General features: G+C 51.3%; 1 protein-coding gene and 1 pseudogene across 4 annotated transcripts in view; one reads left to right on the forward strand and one right to left on the reverse strand.

The window, feature by feature from the left end:
• BMP1 (bone morphogenetic protein 1) overlaps window positions 1-23,797 on the forward strand; it is a 48,808-nt gene extending 25,011 nt beyond the window's left edge. For 2 of the 4 annotated variants that reach the window (XM_037812925.1, XM_037812926.1), the window contains 11 exons: window positions 7,874-7,990; window positions 8,224-8,369; window positions 8,513-8,708; window positions 9,535-9,660; window positions 10,469-10,629; window positions 11,044-11,224; window positions 15,354-15,479; window positions 19,015-19,142; window positions 19,544-19,757; window positions 21,351-21,601; window positions 23,098-23,797. In XM_037812925.1, the coding sequence (XP_037668853.1) occupies window positions 7,874-7,990; window positions 8,224-8,369; window positions 8,513-8,708; window positions 9,535-9,660; window positions 10,469-10,629; window positions 11,044-11,224; window positions 15,354-15,479; window positions 19,015-19,142; window positions 19,544-19,757; window positions 21,351-21,601; window positions 23,098-23,232 (1,781 nt within the window). In that variant the 3' untranslated portion in view covers window positions 23,233-23,797. Of the gene's footprint in view, window positions 1-7,873; window positions 7,991-8,223; window positions 8,370-8,512; window positions 8,709-9,534; window positions 9,661-10,468; window positions 10,630-11,043; window positions 11,225-14,638; window positions 15,066-15,353; window positions 15,480-19,014; window positions 19,143-19,543; window positions 19,758-21,350; window positions 21,602-23,097 lie in introns of those variants that run through there. The other 2 variants (XR_005213324.1, XM_037812928.1) reach the window with 2 other exon arrangements.
• Window positions 631-7,204, reverse strand: LOC119516957 (annotated as a pseudogene).
• Window positions 23,798-24,659: the final 862 nt, after the last annotated feature.

Below are 24,659 nucleotides of genomic sequence, written 5' to 3' on the forward strand. Positions count from 1 at the left end.
TTTAGATCATTGATCTATTTTTAGTTATTTTGTAATGGTGTGAAGTAGGGGTCTCTTTCATTCTTTTGCCTGTGGTATCCAATTTTCCCAGCACCATTTGTTGAAGAGTCTATTTTTTCCCCATTGAGTGGACTCGGCATCCTTGTCAAAAATCAATTGGCCATGGATGTGTGGGTCTATTTCAGAACTCTCAATGCAATTCCATTACTCTCTTTGTCCTTGTGCCAGTACCGCACTGTTTTGATTACTGTAACTTTGTAATAAGTTTTGGGTTTTTTTTTTCCCGGAGATATGACTAAGTTTATTATTCTCTGCTTGACCACATTTGTGCCCCTGGGCAAACCACAAAGTCAGAAAGCATGGGAAAAGCCAGGGTTGCACACCCATCAAACAAGGAAACAAACTACAAGAAGGGCTCAGTCATGGCACACAGTGAATGTGAGGTGGGCAATGTTCCCTTCAGGACCAATAGATGTGTAAGTTCCTACCTTCTTGGGCTCAGTCTCCATCCAAGGTTAGTAGGAAGGCCAGCGATGCTGTGAGTAGGCTTCATTTTCTACAAGGGACATGAGACATCATCCACATTGTGTAGGGCCCCAGCAGGCAGGAGGTGGGTGCTGCCCATTCTGATCAGGGGCCTGCCGACCTTGCCAGGGCAAGGGCTCAGGCAGCTTTGGCCTCATCCTACAGCTCATCTAGGAAACGCTCCTGGGACACCGAGTCGAAGGTGTAACCATAAATAGGTAGTACCAGAGCCCCAATGCCCAGGCTGGACACAAGGTTATGGGTCCACTGCTGTGGAAGTCTTCTGCCACTGGGCAAGCTGCACCTGCCGCATGAATTGCAGCTGCACAGGAGTCAGTTTTTCCCGATTTGGATCGATGCGCTGAGCCAAGGGGGCCTTCCCATTCTTAGCATCCAAAGGATCACCAGCTCCAGATGCCACTGTGTTGCCGCTTTCTGTAATAGGTTTTGAAATAGGAAATGTGAGTCCTCCAACTCAGTTCTTCTTATTCAAGATGTTTTTGGCTATTCAGAGCCCTTTGCCCTTTCATATGAATTTTTTTGTTTTAATTTTTATTGTTAACACACACATAACATAACATTTCCCATTTTACTTCCATATTAACTTCATGATTTGCTTTTCCATTTCTGCAAAGAAGGCTGTAGAAATTTTTATTGGGAATGTACTTTGGGTAGTATTAGTATTTTAATGATATTGTCTTTACCAGTGAAACCATCTGGTCCTGGGCTTTTCTTTGTTGGTTTTTTTTTTTCATAACTGAATCAGTCTCTTTACTTGTTATTGGTTGGGTGAGGTCTTCTATTTCTTCTTGAGTTAGTTTGGGTAATTTGTGGGTCTAAGAATTTGTTTATTTCATCCAGGTTATTGTCGTAGTTTGTCAGGCTGCTATGACAAATACCATACAGTATAGGTTGGCTTAAACAGTGGGATTTTATTGGTTCACAGTTTTGAACCAATATCAAGTTATCAGCAAGGCTTGCTTTTCCTCAGAGCCTGTGGCATCGTGGTACTGACTTGCCCTAATCTTTGGGGTTCCTTGGCTTGCCTCCCCCCCCATTGCAATGTCCTCTCCTTTCTCTCAATTCCTGTTTCTGTTGACAGCCAGCTGCTTTTTCTGAGGCTTCCAGTAATCAGATTAAGAACCCTAATTCAGCTGGGTCACACCTTAACTAAAAACAACATCTTCAGGAGGTCCTATTTACAATGGGTTCACACTCAGGAATGTAGATTAAGATTAAGAATGTGTCTAAAGTGGGGTATGTAATTCACCCCACCACTTGGCATATGATTTTTCATAATATCCTCTTATAATCCATTTACTTTCTGAAAGGTAGGGAGTAATTTCTTTTCTTTCATTTCTGGTTTTTGTAATTTGTGTCCTCGCTCTTTTTTTCTTTGTCAGTATAGCTAAAGGTTTGTCAATTAATTTTTGGTTCCTTTGATTCTCTCTAATGTTTTCTATTCTGTTTCATTTGTTCATTTATTCCAACTCTAATCTTTATTATTTCCTTCCTTCTGCCGTTTTAGGTTTGGTTTGCTCTTCTTTTTCTAGTTCCCCCAGGTGTGAGACTAGGTTACTGATTTGAGATCTTTCTTGTATTTTTTTTTTTTTTTTTTTGCTTTGCCTTTTTTTTATTAGGGAAGTTGTAAATTTACAGAAAGATCATGAATAAAAAAACAGAGTTCCCATATACCACCCTATTAATAACTTGCATTAGTAGTGTGGTACATTTGTTACAATTGATAAAAGACCATTTCTGTAATTGTACTATTAACTATCATCCATGGTTTACATTAGGGTTTACTGTTTGTTGTACAGTCCTATAGTTTGTTTTTTAAATTTTAATTTTACATACATATATACAATGTAAAATTTCTATTTTTGACCACATTCATATATATGATTCAGTGCTACTAATTATGTTCAGGATATTGTGCTACCTTCCCCACCATCCATGACCAAAATTTTTCCATCAACCCTAATAGAATCTCTGTGCAAATTAAGCGTTAACTACCTATTCCCTTCCTCCATCTGGGCCCCTGGTAAACCATATGCCAGATTCTGACTCTATGAATTTGAATATTCTAATTATTTCATATCAGTGAGATCATACTATATTTGTCCTTTTGTGTCTGGCTTATTTCACTCAATATGATGTCTTCAAGGTTCATCCATGTTGTCACATGTATCAGAACTTCATTCCTTTATATGGCTGAATAATATTAATTGTATGTATATCCACACATCAGCTGATGGACACTTGGGTTGCTTCCATCTTTTAGCAATTGTGAATAATGTCGCAATGAACATCAGTGTGCAAATATCTGATTGATTCCCTGCCTTCAATTCTTTTGGGTATATACCTTGAAGTGGGTGTGCCAGGTCATGTGGTAATTCTATACTTGAATTTCGGAGGAACCACCAACTGTCTTCCACAGTGGCTGTGCTATTTTACATTCCCACTAACAAAGAATGAGGGTTCTTATTTCTCCACATCTCTCTGACACTTGTAGTTTTTCTTTCTTTCTTTTTCTAAATAGTAGCCATTCTAGTATGTGTGGAATGGTATCTCATTGTGGTTTTGATTTGCATTTACCTAATGGTTAATGATATTGAGCATCTTTTCTTGTGTTTTTGGCCATTTGTATATCTTCTCTGCAGAAATGTCTATTCAAGTCTTTTGCCCATTTTTAAATTGGGTTGTCTGTCTTTTTGCTGTTGAGTTCAGGATTTCTTTCTATATTCTGGATATTGAACTCTTACCGGGTATGTGGTTTCCAAGTATTTTCTCCCATTGAGAAAGTTGTCTTTTTACTTCCATGATAAAGGCCTTTGACACATAAAAGTTTTAAATTTTGATGAGGTCCATTTATGTATTTTTTCTTTTGTTCCTTGTGCTTTGGGTGTAAAGTCTAAGAACTCATTACCTAACACATAGTCCTGAAGATGCTTCCCTGTGTTTTCTTCTTGGAGTTTTATAGTTCTGGTTCTAATATTTAGGTTTTGATCCATTTTGAGTTTATTTTTGTATATGGTTATGTTGTAGGGGTCCACCTTCATTGTTTTGAGGCTAGACATCCAATTTTCTTGGCACCATTTGTTGAAAAGACTATTCTTTCTCCATTGAGTGGGCAATCAGTTGGTCATAAATACAAGTGTTGATTTCTGAACTCTCAATTCAATTCCATTGGTCTATATGTTTGTCTTTGTGCCAGTACCACGCAGTTTTGATTACTGTGGCTTGGTAATAAGTTTTAAGATCGGGAAGTGTGACAAACTTCATTTGTCTTTTTCAAGATGGCTTTGGCTATTCAGGGCCCCTTACCCTTCCATATAATTTTTTTTTTAATTGAGAAGTTGAATGTTTTATTGTTATTAAAGCATTTCTTATTTTGCTGCAAGGCTGTTGCTTCACTGTATGAAAATGGCACCAGCAGATGTGGTACATTGCAAAATTAAGACAGTACTGTTCCTTACCTGATACTATACAACCAACAAAAACTTATATCCACTCCCAGTTATTTCCAAAGAAAATATCATTAATTTTTGACCCAAATCCAGGAATTGAAGTAAGCAAGTTACAATATTATGTAAGAGTTAAGATAACAATCTTACCTGTGAAATACGTAATTTTTGTAAGTAGTTTTTACCTCAGATAATTTTGTGGATTCTGAATATAATAACTAGATCCTAGTCTATATCACTTGGTGATGTGAAAAGGATGCAAATTGTTTTATCTGCTCTCATTAGAAAGTTAAGGGGTATTTTCTTTCAGTAGCGTAGTTGATACAAGTAATTTCTGTTTTCCTATTGGTATTGCTAAAAGTTGCTATTATAAATTTCTATCCACCAGTAATTTAAAATATTACTCGATTAAATTGTTTCAGACTAGTTTATTTAGAGGTTCCATTTTCACTCCTCAATAGATTTTGTGTATTTCTCATATGCTTCTTCACTCATTTGTTCATCAAGTTCTGAAGGATTACTCAGTGTCACCTTGATCAGCCAACCATCTTCATAACAAGATTTGTTGACAAGTCCTGGATTTTCTGCAAGAGCTTCATTAATTTCTGTTACTTCTCCTGTTAGAGGAGAATAAAGTTCAGTAGCAGCTTTCACACTTTCCAAAGCACCAAACTCCTCTTGTTAGTTCAATTTTGTCCCCACCTTGGGAAGACTACAGTAAATGACATCTCCCAAAGCTTCCTGTGCAAAATTGCTGATTCCCACTGTTCCAGTACCATTTTCTGTTGTTATCCATTCATGTTTGTCTGTGAATTTCTGCACCGGGAGCAGAGCGGAGCCTGTACATAGCATCCAAACAGCGCCTGTCCCCAGCCCCCACGGCTGCGGCAGGCAGGATGTCCCTTCCATATAAATTTGGTGATTGGCTTTTCCGTTTCTGCAAAGAAGGCTGTTGGAAATTTGTGGGATTTCATTGAATGTGTAAATCACTTCGGGTAGAATTGACGTCTTAACAATATTTAGACTTCCATTTCGTTAACAGGGAATATTCTTTCATATATTTAGGTCTTCTCCGATTTCTTTGAGCAATATTTTGTAGTTTTCTGTGTACAAGTCCTTTACATCTTTGTTTAAGTTTATTCCTAGATATTTGATTCTTTTAGTTGCTATTATAAATGAATTTTTTTTCCCTGATTTCTTTTTCTGATTGTTTATCGCTAGTGTAGAAACACTAATGCTTTTTGTGTGTTGCTCTTGTACCTGCCACTGTGCTGAATTCATTTATTTCTGGGAGCTTTGCTGTGGATTTTTCAGGATTTTCTGTATTTTGGATCATGCCATCTGCAAATAGGGCAAGTTTCACTTTTTCCTTTTCAATTTGGATGTTTTTTATTTCTTTCTCTTGCCTGTTTGCTCTAGCTACCCGGGTCATCGCTGTCTTGTTCCTGTTCTTAGAGGAAAAGCTTCTAATCTTTTACCGTTGAGTATGATGTTAGCTGGGGATTTTTCATATATGCCCTTTATCATGTTGAAGAAGTTTCCTTCTGTTTCTTGTTTTCTAAGTGTTTTATCGAGGAGTTGTGCTAGATTTTGTCAAATGCCTTTTCTGTATCAATTGAGATGGTCACTTTTTCCTTCATTCTGTTAATGTTAATTAATGAAATTCATTAATTTCATTAATGGGGAAAGAAAATCATTAATTGATTTTCTAATATTGAACCACCTTTGCATTCCTGGGATAAAGCCCAATTGATCATGGTGTATAATTCTTTTAACATGGATTTGTTTTGCTAGTACTTAAAGTTAAGGATTATTTTTGCATCTATATTCTTAAGAGATATTGTTCTATAATTTTCTTTTTCTTGTGGTATCTTTATCTGGCTTTGGTATGAGGGCTGTGTTGGCCTCATAGAATGAATTAGGGGGTGTACCCCCCTCTTCATGTTTTTGGAAGAGTTTGAGCAGAATTGGTGTTAATTCTTCTGGGAATGTTTGGTAAAATTCACTGAGAAGCCCTATGGACCTGGGCTTTTCTGTATTGGGAGGTTTTGGATAATGGATTTAATCTCTTACTAGTAATTGGTCTGTTGAGATCTTTTATGTCTTCTTCAGTCAATGTAGATAGTTTGTGTGTTCTTCTAAGAATTTGTCCATTTCATCTAGGTTATCTAATAAGTTTGCATACAGTTTTTCATAGTATCCTTTTATAGGCCTTTTTATTTCTGTGCAGTCAGTTGTAATGTCCCCTTTTTCATTTCTGATTTTAGTTATTTGTGTTTTTTCTGTTTTTTCTTGCTCTGTTGCATGGGCCATTTTTTCCCATTTCTTTGTATGCTTTGCAGTCTTTTGTTGCCCACTGGACATTTTAGCATTTTAATATATCTCTGGAATATAGTCACTGGGGTGTCTGTTCCTTTAGTTTGTATTCAGCTAGTGTTATGATACTTGAGTGCCAGGAACTAACACACACACAGACACACACACAGACACACACACACACAAAAACCTTTCCCTGTTTTTGTAGATTGGCCTGCCAGCCTTCAGGGTTTAACCTGTCTAACAATGAGATTAAAGAACAGCCTGGGGTGAAAGCATAAAGTCTTCCCCGTTCTTCTCTGAGCATGTGTCTTGTCCTGGACATGCACGTGTGGCTCTAGGTATTCCTCTGTTTACATGGATCTGATATTCCTTTCCCCTGGGAAACAGTGTTTCCTCCTCTTCCCGGATGCTGCACAGTATGTCCCACAGCCGGCGGTCCTTTGCCCCAGGAAGCTATGAGTTGACCATTGTCCTAAAGCACTCTAGCTGCCCCGTGAGGCACCTTTCCATGCAGTGCTAGTTCTGGGATGGCGAGCCTGTGACGAGCCTCCTGGCTCAGTGTTTCAGACTACCATGAGACCGACTGGCACAGACATACATGCACCCTAGTACATGCACAAGTGTTACTTTGCTCCCTGTAGAACTGGGACCAGGGATCTGCCCTGGGAGTACGAGCTGGCTCTGCACCAATTCAGTGAGTGGACTGGAGAGTCCAGCAGGGGCACCATGACAGCCTACAATTTTTAAATTGCTTTTTTCTTGAGTTGGCACTTTCCCTGTCCCTGCAGTCTTTTAGCTATTTTCCAGAGCTCTGAGAAAGATGGTTCTGACAGCTTTTGCTTGTTATTTAAAGCTTCTGTGAGGGGATGGAACTTGAGCGTCTCACTTGCCATCTTGACGTCCCTTTCCCTAATAAATTCTTAACTACAAAGAATTGCACAGATGGCCAGTCTCACCCACTAGTGTTGATTCTCATTGTTTTGTTTTGTTTTGTTTTTTCCAAAAGAGACATTTTCTGACTAGTCTTCAGATTCTGGAATTTATTTAGGATGCTGGTGCATACTAGGCATTTGATCAAACGGAAACATGTATATGAAAGCATTTTTATAATGTCCAAAGCTTAGTTCACTTGTGAATTTTTACCTCTTTGTATGGAGATCAAATAAGAAGAGGTAAGTGATGATGGTAATATGCACGTAAAAAAGTAAATAAAACACACATACACTTATTGTGAGGGTCTGCCTTTGCTGGGAGAAACAGACCCACATCCTGTCCCTTAAGAACTATTCTCCGGCTCTTCAAAGCCAAGCTGAAGCTTGGGCTAAATGCAGGCCACCCAGTGGTTGTGCCACCCCAGAGTGTGTGCCAGCTGGTAGGTGCCTCCAGGGTTTTTCAAAGGACTCTTGGGAAGACTGTGCTGGGGCTGCCGCAGACTAGGACAGAGGCCGCAAGCCCGCCGCAGTGGTGGGTGGGCTTCCTGGAGGTTTAGGCATGGTGTCAGGAGGGGGAGGGGAACTCTCTTCGTGGCTCTCATTGCTCATCTGTCCACACTGTTTGTGTAGGCCGTTTCTGTGGGGGCAAGCTCCCCGAGCCCATCGTTTCCACCGACAGCCGCCTCTGGGTTGAATTCCGCAGCAGCAGCAATTGGGTTGGAAAGGGCTTCTTTGCCATCTATGAAGGTACTGAGGAAGGGTGAAGAGGAGGGGGATCAGATATGAGGTTCATTGGCCTCGTAGAACGACTCCTTGCTGGCACCCGGAGGGGGAAGATTAAGAGGAGACTAGAAGGGAGGGCCCACGAGGAAGCAGAGAGAACAGCAGGGTTGGCCGGGGCTGGAGGGAAGGGCTGGAGGACGACGGGGGGGCGGATTCTGACCAAGTTCCCCTTCCCACCTCGCCCTGTGCCCCCAAAGCCATCTGCGGGGGTGATGTGAAAAAGGACAATGGTCACATCCAATCACCCAATTACCCGGATGATTACCGGCCCAGCAAAGTGTGTATCTGGCGGATCCAGGTGTCCGAAGGCTTCCACGTGGGCCTCACGTTCCAGTCCTTCGAGGTGCGTCAGGCACCCTCTGATCCCACCCTCTGATCCCGCATTGCCTCCGGGACAGCCCAGCTCTCTGCAGGCTGCTGGGTGCTGGGTCCCTGGCAGCCAGAGCTCCTTCTGCTAACGACCCACCCCCCGTCCTGGGCTTCCAGATCGAGCGCCACGACAGCTGTGCCTACGACTACCTGGAGGTGCGCGATGGGCACAGCGAGAGCAGCACTCTCATTGGGCGCTACTGTGGCTACGAGAAGCCGGATGACATCAAGAGCACGTCCAGCCGCCTCTGGCTCAAGTTCGTCTCGGATGGATCCATTAACAAAGCTGGCTTTGCCGTCAACTTTTTCAAAGGTGCCTCCTTCCCTGTGCCCCCACCTCTGCCCATCCTAGTTGCCAGTTCTGTCTCCTTCATTCGCTCTTCATTTGCTCATTCAACACACAGACTCAATCCAATTAAGACCCTAGGGCCCTGCACTTAAGAAGCTTATTCTGGGGAGAAAAACTGGATGAATGGTTGAGTAAATGACATTAATGTACATAAAAGTAGTTGACATATGCTGGGTGCTCAACCATGAATGAAAATAATTCAGGAGTTGCTGACAGTCCTAGAGTTTGTATAGAAGAAATGCCGATGAGGAGTAGAGGCAGGAGGTGCTGCCCAAGTTCAGGGAGGAGGCCAGGCCACATGGGTGCCTTAGCTGTGGGGACTTGGACAAGGTATTCTCCCTGGACCTCATTTCCTCATCTGTAAAATGGGGAGAGTAATGGCCCCTCCATCACAGGTTTGTTTTAAGGATTGAAAGATCAGTGAAAGGATAATACTTAGCCCAAGGTGTGGCATGTAAGAGGCAGCAGGAAATGGCAGTGGCCACTAGCCCAGCCGGTGTGGTCAGAAGGAAGTCTCCATGGGGTCTCAGATCCAGGGTCTCCCAACTGTGAGACATCTGGGCAGTCCTCACCACTGTCCCTTTAGAGGATTGGGTGGGTCCAGGGTAGGGCAGGGAGGCCCAAGGCCTCGGGGCTGAGTGGACAAGACAAACGAGGCTCAGAGCTGACCACCCTCCTGCCTCCAGAATAGGGCTGAGGATGTTCCGAGGAAGCCTGAGGGACCTTGGGCTTGGTCTTCAAGCAGAGGGCGGAGGAGGGACCCAGGCCACTCTTTCCTTCCCTCTGGCAGAGGTGGACGAGTGCTCTCGGCCCAACCGCGGGGGCTGCGAGCAGCGGTGCCTCAACACCCTGGGCAGCTACAAGTGCAGCTGTGACCCTGGCTACGAGCTGGCCCCGGACAAGCGCCGCTGCGAGGGTGAGTGCCCCCCAGACTGCCTCAGGCCCCTGTTCCCTCTCCCGCCATACTGCTGCCAGCCAAGATTTTTTATGCCCTTGGACAGACTCCTTTCAGGAAAAGCCAGAAGACTTCTCCAGCATGTTTTTAATCACAACTCTTGAAAAGAAATACATTTTATATTGCAACCCAGAACACCTGTGCTATGTGTAATAAGCTCTGATTTTTTTAATTTTTTCAATCTTCATCTTCATCTTCATCTTGACCTGCTTATTGATTTTACCACCCCTCAGCAGATCTTGATCTACAATTTGGAAACCACTGTTCTTAGGCCTTTGAGCTCCAGCCTGTGTCTGTGCATGAGATGCTGGTGAAAATCACTTCCTGGCTCACCAATTCCTGCCAGCCTGACCTCCTTGCTGCTTGGCTTTCTTTTTCTTCCCCTCTGAGCAGCTCCTTCTCCCATTCCTCCCATTTCTTACTGTCCACCTATACTGCTTTCCGTGCTCCCTCACCCCTCCTCCTCCTTCCTAGCAGATGCCCTGGCCCGTTCTCTCACAGAGGAAATAGAAATAGCCCCACCTGTGCTCCTCACCGCCTCATACTCCCACACCCAGGCTGGCCTCTGAGGACACCCACCCTCGCCCTGCCTCCTTCCCACCCGTCCCAGAGGAACCAGACACAAGCCCCCAGCTGGGAACCCACACCTGCCCATCTCCTCCTTAAGGCACCCTGGCTCCTAGCTTCCCAGGAAGGGACTTGCATGCTTCATGCCCTTCCCTAGAGCAGGAGCCCTTGGCACATGCTGCCACCTCTCTTGTGCCCCCAGCTGCCTGTGGTGGTTTCCTCACCAAGCTCAACGGCTCCATCACCAGTCCTGGCTGGCCCAAGGAGTATCCCCCCAACAAAAACTGCATCTGGCAGCTGGTGGCCCCCACCCAGTACCGCATCTCCCTGCAGTTCGACTTCTTTGAGACGGAGGGCAATGATGTGAGTGCCCACCCGGGCTGAGGAGGGGCGGGAAGGCCTGAGGTGGGGGGCTCGGCGTGGCGCCGGCTTCCTACCCCTGTGAAAGAGGGTCGGGCAGGAATACCCCAAGAATATAGAGGAGGAGAGATTGTGCCCAATTCGGGGCAGCAGGAGGGGCTCAGGGAGGAGGGCTGCAAAGGACCCTGGATCAGGGAAGCCTGTGGAGTGAGGGAGGGCTTGGGGCTGGCCCAGGGCTTGTGTGGGGTGCACAAGAGGACCCAGAGAGCAGGAGCAGGAGGCGTGGGGCTGGCACCATTCCAAATTGCTCCGTTTGGTAAAGCAAGAAATTAAAGGCTGAAGGATCCACAGACCGGGGAGGGAGTGGTCAGGAGAGGCCTCCTGGAGGAGGAGGCCTGGAGCTGCGGGCCCCGGCAGGTGTGCAAGTACGACTTCGTGGAGGTGCGCAGCGGACTCACGGCTGACTCCAAGCTGCACGGCAAGTTCTGTGGCTCCGAGAAGCCCGAGGTCATCACCTCCCAGTACAACAACATGCGCGTGGAGTTCAAGTCTGACAACACTGTCTCCAAGAAAGGCTTCAAGGCCCACTTCTTCTCAGGTAACCCAGGACTCCCCAGCTCCTGTCCCTCCTTCTGAGGATGGAGCCCCATTCTCCCTGCTTCTGCCCTCCCCAGCCCTCCCTTGGCCCTCTGCTGCCCTTTGCTAGCCCCTGACCCCCAGGCTGTCCTGAACCTGCTCCTCTGGCACTGTGAATCCCGTTCTTCCTGAGGCCCTCGGGATATATTGGAGCTGGGCCTGACCGTGAGGACAGGGAAATGAAAGGAGAGGGCATTGCAGGTATCAGGAGCAGGGCAAGCCTGGGTCTGAGAGAGGAGGGTCCTGGGAACGGGGAGGTCAGTCTGGCCGGAGAACACAGGTTGGACGGAGTGGAGGAGGGTGTTTGGATTGGACGCCCTGGGCAGGTGATGGCAGCGGCTGGACCTCCTATCACAGCCTGCACCAGCCCAGAGAGCTTGTCCCAGGGTCTCCAAAAGAGTTGAGGAGGCGCCCCTCCTTCAACACTAAAGCCTTCCCGCCCCTCTTGGCCAAAAGGTCCGGGAGCTTCAGATCCCATCAGCCTAGTTTACGGAGAGCTGCCCCATCTAAGGCCTGGGCTCAAGGCCCTTGACCTGGTCTCTGGCTCTTCCGCAGCCCTGTCTTCAGGGCACCCCAAAGAGTTGTCAGCAGCCCCTGCCCAGCTTCTCTGAGCTGGAACCCCAGGGGACCCAGGAGGACTGTCTCCTACTTTATTTTTAATCCCTCCGTCCCTCGCCCTGCAGTTAGGCTGTAAGGCCACCAGGGTATTGCAGAGGCAGTAAGACCTGGGCCTGGGGCAGTGAGAGGTGGGAGATCTGTGGGTCTGGGGGAGAGTGGGAGACTGGTGGACTGCCTGGAACAGTGGAGGGTGGTTCTGCTGATGGGTGACCAGAGACCCTTGTCCCCATCACCTTTGGCGTGGCCGGGCAGGGGGTGGGCAGGAAGGCAGTCACAGCGCTCCACACTGAGCTGCCCATGCGTGAGACCCCACTGCCTGCCTTCTCCCCTCCTTTGTCTGGGGTCCTGCATCCTTGAGCCCCCTAAGTGGCTGCCCTGCACCCCCGCCTGCCCCACCTGGATGCCATGCACTGCCCTCTGTGCACTGGTTCCCTGCTTGGCACAGCCAGCCACACTGCTCTGCTTAAAATGCCATGTGCTGTCTCTCCTGGCCCCATTCCCCACTGCTTGCTGAGACCCGCCTGCCCCCATGAGAATCCCTTTCCTCTCTGTGTCTACCTGGAGCTCCCATGAGGTGCTCTCCAGAGGGCTGAGGGTGTTACAGCTGCAGAGGGGCAGGCTCTGCCCCAGGGAAACCATTACCTGCTTACTCTTGTCTCTTCCTGCCCTTCTGTTGCTCCAGGCCTGGAGGGGGGTGGGACACCAACACACATCTGCCAGGGCTAGAGCCCCGGGCTCTCCACTCAAGGATCACTGCCCTGCCCCGGCAGGACGCTGTGCCCACCCCACCCTCAGCCCTGCACATGCACACATCCATCCATATCCATACCCACATACGCTGCCCCATCACACAAGAAGCCTGCAGAGGAGCCTCACCAGTGGGCACCAAGGTTCAACCCTCAGGGTGTGGGGCATCTGACTCTGCCCCCCCAGGAGGGGGGCTATTTGGACTTTTGGGACACCCACCGAGGAGACCCTAAGCCAAGAAGGAGAAGAAAGAGCCTGGAAGACCTTCAGTCTGACCCCAGCCAGCTTCCGGGGCATTTGGGCACTGTAGGGTGAGTGCCGTCTCCTTGTCTGGCCCTGTATCCATCCTCCCTGCTCCCGCCACTCCTGCAACCTGCTCCCCTGGCTCACAGGTGAGGCCCCTCCACTCCCACTCTCTGCCCTTGGCTGAGCCCCAGCCCCTGGGGTGCAAAAGCAGGCCTTCCCTTAAGTCTTGCTTTTCTCTAATTCAGTCATTCACTTACCCATTCATTCATTCATTCATTTGGCAGGTATTTATTTTACCCCTATTATGTGCCAGACACTGTACTAGGTATCTGGGGTGCAAATATAAGTAAGGCATGGGGGTCAAAATAAATCTTTGCTCAGTCCTGAGCTGGGACCCCTGAAGGCTCCCAGCATGGTCAGCCTCTTCAGAGGCTCCTGGAACAGAGAGGCTCACTGTGATTTCCTCAGTGAATCTCCAGGAGGGGTCACAGGCTGCCTCCTACCCCCACATTCTTGCAGGGCTAGTGTGAGACAGCTCCAGGGGTACCCTGAGTCAGAGCCCCCCTGATGGTCTAACTGAGCAAGAAGCCCTTGGGCAGGGACTTGGGGACTCCACCTCTGGGTCCTGGATTCCTGTGGCCCCCAGGGGGTCTGGTTTCCTGAGAATGGGTTGGAGAAGCCAGTGCTCCAGACTGCAGGCACCCCTCCCAATCCAGACCAGGAACAGGGCCCCCGTCAAGACCCTGCCTGGCCATTTGAATGACAGAAGCCATCTTTCTAGCTCACAGTTTCCCTCTGGAGTTCTGGGGGTCCATTCGGATCAACACACCTCTGAACGCTTGCCTGTTGGCCAGGCACACCATCCCCAACATGCCCACGACCTCCCTGAGAGTGAGGGTGTGACCCACGCATGACTGTGACAGTGTGTGCCTCTGTCAGTGCACACATGTGTGAGTCCATGTGAGCGTGCATGTGTGGGTTTACCTGAATCCAGGGGTCTGTGACTGGACCTGTGTGGCTCTGCAGTTGTGTGTCTTTGCATCCATGGCCGTGTCTCTGTCTGCCTGTGCATGTGTGTCTGTGTCCTTGTTTGTAGATGCCTCTGTGTGTTTACCATCACACATATGTGGGAGTGAGTAGTGTGGATCTCTTGTGCGCACCTGGACACATCTGTGGATGGGTGATGGTGCGTGCGTGTAGTTGTTTGTGTTTTGTCTGCACATGTATTTGCTGTTTGTGTGTGTGTGTGTGTGTGTGTATGTGTGTGGGTGGTGTGTGTCTATGCATGGGCACTGTTTGTGCATGTGAACGGATGTGCCTGTGTATCCATGTCTATGTTTCTGTTTGGTTGGCATACATCCATGAACGGGGTTGTGAGGGGTCTGTCTGTGTGTGTGAGTGTGTTGTCTGTGTCTAAACCACTCTCCAGATGCAACAACCAGAATAAGAGAGAGCAGAGTTCTCACCCGCCCTCCCTTTCCGTGGGCTGCTCCCCAACTACCATTGACTCTCCTTTCCCTCCTTCCCTAATGCGCAGACCTCAAGCCTCCTCCTGCCACAGGCTCCCGGCCCCTGTCGCTGTGCCTCCTCCCCGCCAGCTGCACCCTCCAGACCTGGCCATCCTGCATGTGTGTCCCGGCCTTCCTGCCCCTGCCCCGAGGATCCCCTCCGAGCCCTGGATCTGGTTCTCACTGCTTTCCCTCCCCGGCCCCCGCCCTCCACCCCCACCCCTTGGTCCCTTTTCTCCTTCTCTCTCTCGTTTCAGAAAAGAGGCCGGCCCTGCAGCCCCCTCGGGGACGCCCCCATCAACTCAAATTCCGAGTGCAGAAAAGAAACCGGACCCCCCAATGAGGCCTGCCAGGCCTCCCGGACCCTTTGTTACTCAGGAACCTCACCTCGGACGGAATGGGACGGGGGCTTGGGGGCCCGCCCGCCCCCACCTCCGCTCCGCCTTGCCGGCCTGCCTCGGGCCGGACAGAACTGGTGCTCTCCTCTTCTCCCTGTCCCCCTCACGCGGACAGGAGAGCCCTCCCCGTCCCCCGCCCCTCCCATTTTGATGGTGTCTGTGACATTTCCTGTCGTGAAGTAAAAGAGGGACCCCTGCGTCCTGCTCCTTTCTCTTGCAGTCTGCTTGTCCGTGTGTCTGTTTTTCCACTTGTCCATCTGTCCAGTAAGCAGGTAATGGTAGGGGGTTCCCATGCTGGTCAGCTCCGGACCCCCGCCCTTCCTCCATCCCACTTCTGCCTTCTCTCCCCGCAGCGGGAACTCGAGGGTCCACAGCCGGGCCCCACCCAGCTGGTTGGCTTGGTGCTGCCCCCCGAGCCCCCTGCCTCGCTCGGCTTCCCGCTCCCCCCAGCCCGGGGCGCGTTGCGCTCTCCTGGTGGAAGGAAGTGCAGCCAGGCCGCCCGCTTCCCCTGGGGAGTTCCAGACCTCAGCCCCGCACAGACCCAGGGTCTGCCCTTGTTTGCTCCCCCCTGCAGACAAAGACGAGTGCTCCAAGGATAACGGCGGCTGCCAGCAAGACTGCGTCAACACATTCGGCAGCTACGAGTGTCAGTGTCGCAGCGGTTTCGTGCTCCACGACAACAAACATGACTGCAAGGAAGGTAAGAGCCACGCTGAGATGGACACCGGAGACGTCTAGGGCACTCCCACATCTGGGCTTGAAGGACGGAATGGGGGGAGTGGTAGGGCAGGGTGGACCCTAGATCTGATGAACTCTGAGGTCTCCCACCTGGCGCACGGAACCCCCTCCTCCTTCAGCAGATCTGAACCACATTCACTTCCAGTCTCTGCTTGAATACGTCCAGAGACGTGGAGCTCGCCACTGGCTCAAGACGCTACTTAAAGTCCCCCCACTGGCCAAGAAGCGAGATGGGGTAGTGGGGTAGTGATTAAGCACACAGACTGGGGCCAGGCTGCCGGACTTAGCCAGCTGGGTACTCTCTCTGCACCTTCGTATGCTCCTATATGAAATGTTGATAATTACAGTCCCTACCTTGGAGAGGTGTTGGAATGCTGTACAGTGCTGTGAGCAGAGACTGGCTCACAACTAGCACAATCATATATGGATGTTAGTTGTCACTGGTCGTATCCCCTGGAGACACTGCCTTTCCTAACAATGAGGCCCTGCCAATATTTGAAAACAGCTCTCATGTCATTGTCCACATCGTCTGATACCTCTTTGGACCTAATGCCGTATTTGCTTGCTCTGAGTCGTTAATTCCAGTGTGGTCCCTGCCTGCTGGGGACATACAGTCCCAGCAGCACCAGGCAGGGGCAAGTGCACAGGCTTCGACTCTTGCCTCTGCCACTTAATGTCTGTATGACTTTGGGTAATTGCTGAACTCACTGGGCTTCAGTTTTCTCATCCATAAAATGAGAAATATGCTACCTACTCTGCAGGGTACTAAGCTTTATGGATATTGCTCTGAGCACTTAGGACAGTGCCTGGGAAATGACTCTTTTTACCATCATTAGGTGGACAACAAAGATATAAACAAACAAGCTGCTGACCACAGGGTTGAAGCGTTCAGCAGAGAACCAATGGGCAGAAAGGGGTTTCCAACCAGATTACTTCAGGCTTCCCAAACGTGGACCGGCTGACTCACAGAGCACCCCCCCCACTCCGTTTTTTAGCTAGAGGGGGCCTATCTTCATTTCCTAAGGCTGTCGTTGCAAAGTGCCAGAAACTGGGTAACCTAAAACAACAGAAATTTAGTCTCCCACTGTTCTGGAGGCCAGTCATCCAAATCAAGGTGCGGGCAGGGCCAGGCCCCTCTGAAGTCTCCGCGCCCCTCTCCTGGCTGTGGGGGTCGGTCAACCTTGGCGTCCCTTGACTGGGGCAGCCTAACTCCCATCTCTGCCTCCAACCCCACATGGCTGTCTTTTTCTCTCTTGGTCTCTCAGTCTCTTTTCTCCCCTTCTTAGAAGGCCCCCAGTCATATCGGATTGAGGGCCCCCCACTCCAGTGTGACCTCAGGTTAACTAATTCCATCTGAAATGACCCTATTTCCAACTGAGGCACTGCGGGTTAGGAGATCAACATATCTTTTTTGAGGGGACACAATTCAACCCATAACAGGACCTTCTGATGTTTCTATGAAAAAAGAGGGTTTTGGTAACTCCAGTAACAGTATGAACAAGGTAGCCCAGAGAGGATTTAAACGTCTTAGGCAGGTGATGTGTTCATATCTCTGATTCACTTTGGAAGCATTCATCGTTCCTTACTCAAGTTACTGGCTAATTACTGATCATTCAGTGTTTCCTCACCCTCCTGAGGGTCCAGCACTGTGCAAAGCTCTGTAGGGGCTCAAGACAGGAGTCGGTCTGCCCCCAGGAGAGTGCGTGCATCCTAGCTGGGAAGAGGGGGATGTGCAAGGAGAAAGGAGAGTTGGTGGAAGACCAGTGTGTTCATGTGGGGACAGGTGTGATGTGGAAGTGCAGATGCATAGGGGAAACAGCTCGTGGCTCGAATGGGGAGGTACAGGGGCTCAACCTGGCTCCCCCAGATCCCCCTGGGTGGCCTTGAGCAGGACACTGCCCCTGTCTGGGCCTCGTGGCCGAGCCATTCATTTTACGAGCCTCAACTGTGGGCACAGATGTGCGGCCTGCACCCCAGTCATCCCTTCTCCCTCCCCGGGTGTGATCATGTACCAGCTGCTCACTTTTCCTCAGAGGGACCTGTCAGATTGGATGATAATGAATAACGATCATCAGCTTTTCAATGTGAGTTTGTGGGGCCTTGCTTTTTAGAGCAGAAGCCAGATTGCAGTGGGTTGAGGAGCAACAGGTAGTGAGAAGTGGTGTTCGCAGCTTTTCTTCAAGGCTAACTGAGAAGGGGAGGGGATGAGTGGGAGCTGGAGGGGAATTAGGGTCATAGGAGAGCTGTTTGAGGAGGGGCAAAGCTTAGGAAAGTTCATAGGCTGTCAGAGCTGGAAGAGGGAGTGGGAGTGATGGTGGATAATTTGTTTTAAGTTGGCACTTAGTTTGCGGGCAGCAGTGGACTCGCTCTCACAGAAGGAAAATTCATCCCCAGCAGAGAGGAGGGACACCTTGTCCTCGGGAACTAGAGAAAAAGAGGGAAGTGGGGGCAGGTAAGGCGACTGTGCAGGTCAGTGTCAGGAAGCTGAAGTAGTTCCTGCCTGAGGGCCGTGGTTTCCTCAGGGGGGCAGGCAGTGGAGCAGTATGTGGGCAGTGAGGGGCGGGAGTTGAGTCAGTGGCTTGAGGAGTGTGCTGAAGGTTTGGAGCAGTTGCCGAGGGGAAGGATGGAGCTGGCTAAGGACAATGCAAAGAGTCTCAGGTGGCTTGGGGGTCCAGCTGAGGTTGGAGGCCATGGGTGGGGTTTCCTAAGATGGTTAACAGTATGAAGACTGGGGTGCAAGCCCATTGAGGGTGTTGAGCGTTTTGGTGATCAGTCATATAGTCTAGCTGGATAGAGAAGAAAGTTAACTCAACCAAGGAGGATGTATTGGGAGAAAACGGAAAGTTCAAGGCTGTGAAGGTCTATCTGAAGTTGAATAACTGCTGTAGAGAAAGTGAGGACCTGAGCATGCTGTAAGAATGGGGGATGGCCACAGAGAGAACAGTGCACTGTAGTATTGAGAAATATTAGATGGGAGAGAGAAAGCAGTGGAGCTGAGAAGGTAGAGGAACTGAGAGGCCAGTGTGTTAGACAGACCGTCTGTAGGTTTGCTGACATCACTAGGATGACAGAAAATGTGGGGAATGGAGAGAACTGAGTCAAGTTCCAAAGTCTTCTGTGAATGTGGAGGACTGGCAGGAGGTCAAGATGAGAACATCAGGGAGGGGTAGAGGGTGGAAGGGCCAGATGGCACAGGCCCCAGAGGTCCAAGGGGTTACATACAGAAGTCTGTGATGGCAGTTCCCATGGGCCCCTGGCATCTGTGTCCCCACTGCCAGATGGGGCCTCCCTTATGGTTTCTTTTAGAACCAGCCAGCTAGCTTCTCCCCAAACATGGTAACTAAATGAGAGGTAATGGAGGCTTTCAGTCCAGTTTTCAAATGGGGGGATAGAGAAAAAAGAAAGGGAGTGCAGGGGGGAAGGGCCTTTCTTCATAAGGGAGGCATTGGAGCATCAGAGTCCTGCTGATCTACCTCTACCCACTCATTTCCCCATAGCTGGCTGTGACCACAAGGTGACATCCACCAGTGGCACCATCACCAGCCCCAACTGGCCCGACAAATATCCCAGCAAGAAGGAGTGCACCTGGGCCATCTCTAGCACCCCTGGGCACCGGGTCAAGCTGGTAAGGTGCCCACTCCCCAACCTGCATGGGCACACCTACTTCCTCCATGCAGTCTGGCCGCCACCTTCTACCCCATCTCCCCAAAGCCCTGAATGAGTCAGAGGCGCTGCCTGGAGCAGTGCAGGCTGTAGGCCGGATGGCGTGGCTGAGCCCATGGAGGCCATCCCTGCGAGAACCCCCAAGGCTGCTCTGGATAAGGCCCCCATTCCCAGAATACATTGGGGTCCACCTGCCACCGCTTCTTTCCTGGGTCCTCTCTCACTGTCATCGCCCACGGTGGCCACTCCCCCAGGGTGACCGGGAGCTGGAGTCCAGAGGCCCAGGTTTGGGGCCACCCATTCCCTACCCTACCCACCTCCCAGCCACGTTCCTAATTTATGCTCCTCCCTCACGCCCTCCAGACCCTCGTGGAGATGGACATAGAGTCCCAGCCCGAGTGTGCCTATGACCACCTGGAGGTGTACAACGGGCGCGATGCCAAGGCCCCTGTCCTGGGCCGCTTCTGCGGGAGCAAGAAGCCTGAGCCCGTCCTGGCCACAGGCAACCGCATGTTCCTGCGCTTCTTCTCTGACAACTCTGTCCAGAGGAAGGGCTTCCAGGCCACCCACTCCACAGGTGAGGCCTCCCCAGGCCGGGGCGCTGGGCAACTGCTCATTCTCGTCTGTTCCAGAGAGCCTCCCCTCAAAGCCAAGCCCCGGGTAGAGGCGGGGGGCTTACAGAGAGCTTGAGTGAGGTACAGCAGACCGTGCCCTGGGCCTGGGTACAGAGACAGCCCGCAGTGTGTGGCACGATGGCCGAGGAAGTGAGACAGTGTGTTCTAGACCAGGCCCGGGGCGCAGAGAGTAGGCTGCGAAGGCTGCAGTGGGGGGGTTGTGATTGGGGCTGCGATGACCAGGAAACGGAGAGCAGTGACCACGGCTGGGAGGGTCTCCACTACTTTTTGTCTTTCTCAGGAATGCTCCCAAGTCCACAAAGGCAGCAGCCCACCCACATGCCAACCCCAAAGATACGTTCATTCGTTCATTCAATCAACAAATATTTATTACCATGTAATATATATAAGGCAGTCTTCCAAGTGTGGATCACAAAAATGAACCAAGCAGAGGAAGCTCTCTACCCTCGAGGGGTTTACTCTGCATTCATTTGTTTGTTCGTTTGTTCAGCAGCCATTTATTGAGCTCTCAGCCTAATGTGAGAAGACTCTGAAGGGAACGTGGCATGAATCAGGCATGAACCCGTCCACCCCCACCCACCCCAGGAACTCCCAGTCTCCTTGTAAGATAAGACATGCCCAGATACTTACAGCATGAGACAAAACATGATAAGGGCCTAACTCCGGGTATGAGTTGGTGAGGTCATTCTGGACAGGTTGGCTCAGGGTGTACACAGCTGGCAGCAAGTCCTTTCATTTGACCGGAGCACTGGGGCCTTGAGGCCAGTGGTGGAAATGAAGTAGTGGGGACCACGTGGCTACGTGGAAAGGCTGGAGCCCAGTCCTGGGAGAACTTGATGTCAGGCCCAGGGTGTCAGGCGTCAGCCTTCTCAGTCTCTTTGTGGGTGTGCAGCCACCTGTTGGGGAGTCCTCAGAACTGATGGGTCCACCCTCCCCTCCTCCCCCCGGGAGACCTGCAGGTCAGAGGCACAGGAGAGAGGCGAGAGGGTGTCGGGAGGGGTAGCCAGGCCGGTGCCGTCCACATGCTCTCATTTGCCTCTCCCAGCATGGGGGTCACAAACTGGACACCTGGAATTTGATCTGGCCCTCAGGCCTGTTATGTTTAGTCCACACTCTTCTTTTAAAAAAAAAAAAAGGGCCCCAAATCAGAAGTTTTCGAATCAGAAGCTTTCATAATCAGGACTTTTCACATAAATTCCAGATGTATGGCCTGTCTTAAAAATGGGAGATCTGGCAAGGCTGAGCCCACATTCTTCCATAGCAGCCATCAGCTGGAGCAGATTAGCAACTGTCTGCCTTAGCCGACACGTATGCTCCCCAGCCTCACCACCCGAGCCGTCTGCAGTCCGTGTTTCACCCTGGCACAAAGCCCTGGCTTCTGGAGGCATTGACCCCAGACGCAGAGCCCCTGAGCAGTTGTCCTGGGCCAATCCACGTGGCCTTTGTCCAGGCCTCCAGCTGGCCACGCGAGTTAAGTCCTGAAATGGCGGCAGCTTCCGGGAAATTGTCGCCAAGCTTGTCGTCTCCCCCTGCAGAGTGCGGGGGCCAGGTGCGGGCAGAGGTGAAGACCAAGGACCTCTACTCTCACGCCCAGTTTGGAGACAACAACTACCCTGGGGGGGTGGACTGCGAGTGGGTCATCGTGGCGGAGGAGGGCTATGGCGTGGAGCTCGTGTTCCAGACCTTCGAGGTGGAGGAGGAGACGGACTGTGGCTATGACTACATGGAGCTCTTCGACGGCTATGACAGCACTGCACCCAGGCTGGGGCGCTACTGTGGCTCTGGGGTGAGGCTCTCCCCACACCCTTCTGGCCCCATATACCTCCTTACCCTCCACCTCTGGGGCTGAAGCCACTCTCTCCCCAGTCCACAGAGACCAGCCCCCGCGGCCCTGGGATGAGTGGTAGCACATGTCTGGTCCTTTGCGGGAGCCAGGAGACCCAGCCTGGTGGGGGGCTGCTCAGAGAGGCCTGCCTTTCCCTGGGTCCTCCCCAAGAAGGAAGGGCCAGGAAATCAGGTCCTTTCTGGGCGAAACAGAGCCTCCTGCAGGTTCTGGGGCTGGCCCTGCCCTGACCCAGGCTGCTTCTGAACCAGCTTGTTTGGGCCACAAGGGACTTTGCCTCTGGGAGGGGGATGGACTCCTCTCTGCTCCCTTCCTTTTCTTGCACCCATCCCAGGCAGCTCCCCAGGGCCCAGAGAGGGGAACAGAGGCTGGGGCAGAGCCTGGGGCACAGAGCCTGCTCTGAGTTGCTCTAACCAATCTTTCTGGCTGATCCATGCAAACACTCTTGTCTCTGCTGCTGCCAGTTTCTCATCCTGGTGAGAGGCCAACTTGTTCCAAAGAGGTAGCTGCTGTCTGAGCTCACCCCGAACCTTGCTTCTTGTTCTACTGCAAGCCCCCATAAAATGGAACTTTCAGAGGCAGTGGGCCAAATTATGCTTGATGGGATTTTAACTAAGGCCACGGGCTAACCACATAGGTGGACTTTTTTTTCCCTCCCAGTAAGAGCTTGTGGCTTCTTCTTCTTCTTTTTTTTTTCCACCTCCCTGGTCCCTTCCCTTTCTCATAACTGTGCTCCAGGGCCACCTGGGTGCCCTAGGAAGGGTTAAACTTTCCAGGAACTAAGGCAGCTGCTGGACCCAGCATTGGTCAGATCTTCCCTGAGGAGCAGAGCTTCAGTCCTTTGTGTAAATAGCAAGGGCTGGTCAGGGGCTGGGGGACAGGGTGGACAGGGGAAGCTGGCAGACACACAGCCCCCTCAGCCTGCCCAGGTCTGCAGCACTGCAAACCCTTGGCTACTGAGCCAGCTGCCCCTCCATTTGCAAGACACCTTCACATTCATCATCTCATCTATTTTTGCCCCGACAACCCTTCTAGGCTTGGAGAGTAGATAGTATTTGTTCCTTGTTGCATTTGAGGGAAGTGAGGCCCAGAGAGGGAGAGTGACTTGCCTAAGACTGCACAGCTAACCAGTTAGTAGCAGAACTGGGTCTTGAATGGAAGTCTGATTCTGGAGCTAAGGCAATCTCCTCTTCTCTGTGCTTTCCCCTGCCCCCCAGGTGCCCCCTTTGGACTCTTACTAGCAGGAGTTCCCTCCTGCTCCAGGGGGTGGGAGGAAGCTGGGGAAAGTTGGGGAGCCTCCTGCTGGCCTTCCAGCAGGGGAGCTGGGGCCTGGGGGAGACGCTGGACCGCTTCTCTCCAGGTGGGAGGACTGGTCTTCTCCCCTCTCCAGCAGTCCCGGTCCCTCCTCTGAGCCTCCCACACCCCGCTTTCTCTTGCAGCCTCCTGAGGAGGTGTACTCGGCAGGAGATTCGGTCCTGGTCAAATTCCACTCCGATGACACCATCACCAAAAAGGGCTTCCACCTGCGGTACACCAGCACCAAGTTTCAGGACACACTCCACAGCAGGAAGTGACCACTGCCCTGGCACTGGGGAAGGCTACGGAGGCACACTTCCCTCAGACGCCCTGACCGGACAGCGGGGAGCAGGAAGAAGGCAGGCACGCCGTCCCTCTCTCCCGGGCACCGGGGCCCGCAGGGCCAGTGGCTCCTCAGGAGGCAGGCAAATCGGACTCCTTCTCGAACCACTTCCCCACCAGCGCGAGGGGCCGGGGTCGGGGAGTCAGAGCTTTCACTGAGACACTTGAAGTGACCATCCCTCTCTGGGGGCCCTGCCCCAGTGGGGAGAGGGACAATCAGCAGAACTTTCCCACCCCCATGCCCGTCTCTATGCGCTGTATTGTGTAGAGCCGGGGGCATAATCTTCATTGTAACGTACATTTCTTACCCCTTCCCCAACCTAGATGTGGCTTTGTTTTAAGCCCCGGTTTCCTGGGGCGTGAGCATCCATCCACAGGAGCCACAGAGAGGAGCTGAAGTGGGGGGTGGGGTGGGGGCTGCGACAGGGCCACTCTCAGGCCCAGTGGCTGGTTGGCCACACCAGGGCACCCCAGCCAATAAACTGAAAGTGTTACAGCCAATATCCTGCGCCAGATGCTGTCTGGGGCTTGGGGGGCTGGGAGGGGATGGCTCATTCCAGATGTGCCGATGTGCAGGTTGGCCGTGTGCCAGGGGCCGGCCGGAAGCCAGGGCCCTGGGCTGCTCTGGCTGCTCTTCCTCCCCTCAATTCCAGGCCCCTGCGGGTGTGATTTCACACTTAGGCACACATACACAGACACGTCGCACACTTCAGCCTGGGTGTACTGTACACACACACACTGCTATAGCCCTCCCGCACCGAGGGAGGATGGAGCCTTCTGTAAAGAGGCTGTTTGGTGGGGAGGGAGGAGGTCTTGGAAACTAGGTAGGCCCGTTTCTTTGTTCGTCCGGGTTTTCTTTCTGAGTCTGTGGGGAGGGGAGGGTGAGGTGGGACAGCGTCCAGCTGGGGGAGCCCACGAGGAGCCAGAAAACCAGGCTCACTGAGGACGGGTCCTCCGGCTGTCCCAGTGTCTCCATGACCTCACCCCCCAGTGCCGGCCTCCCAGAAGGTCACTGAGTGCTGGCCCCAGCTGGTCCTCCTCTCCTCGCGGCCTTCAGCGGCCACTGAGCAAACATTCCGGCTCCGGCGCCCTCTCCTAGGCAACCCGAGGCTGGGTCCTGTCTGGCCTCCTCCCTCCCCAACCAGCTGCCCTCAGGGGCTCCCTCCTGGCACAGGGAGTAAGGCACAGGCCTAAGCCTCCCAGAGGCAGGAGGAGGGAAACTGCACCCTGCACCTTCCCCTTCAAAGAAGTCTCTCCCTGCACTTTCTTTATGTGGGTGTCTCAGAAAAAGCAAGCAATGGGAGAGGGGACCTCTGATTCTAACACCTCGGCTGGCTGCTCACAGGTTCTGGGGAGAGCCAGG

The sequence above is a fragment of the Choloepus didactylus genome, chromosome 20 (assembly GCF_015220235.1).
Source record: "Choloepus didactylus isolate mChoDid1 chromosome 20, mChoDid1.pri, whole genome shotgun sequence".
NCBI classification, from domain to species: domain Eukaryota; kingdom Metazoa; phylum Chordata; class Mammalia; order Pilosa; family Megalonychidae; genus Choloepus; species Choloepus didactylus.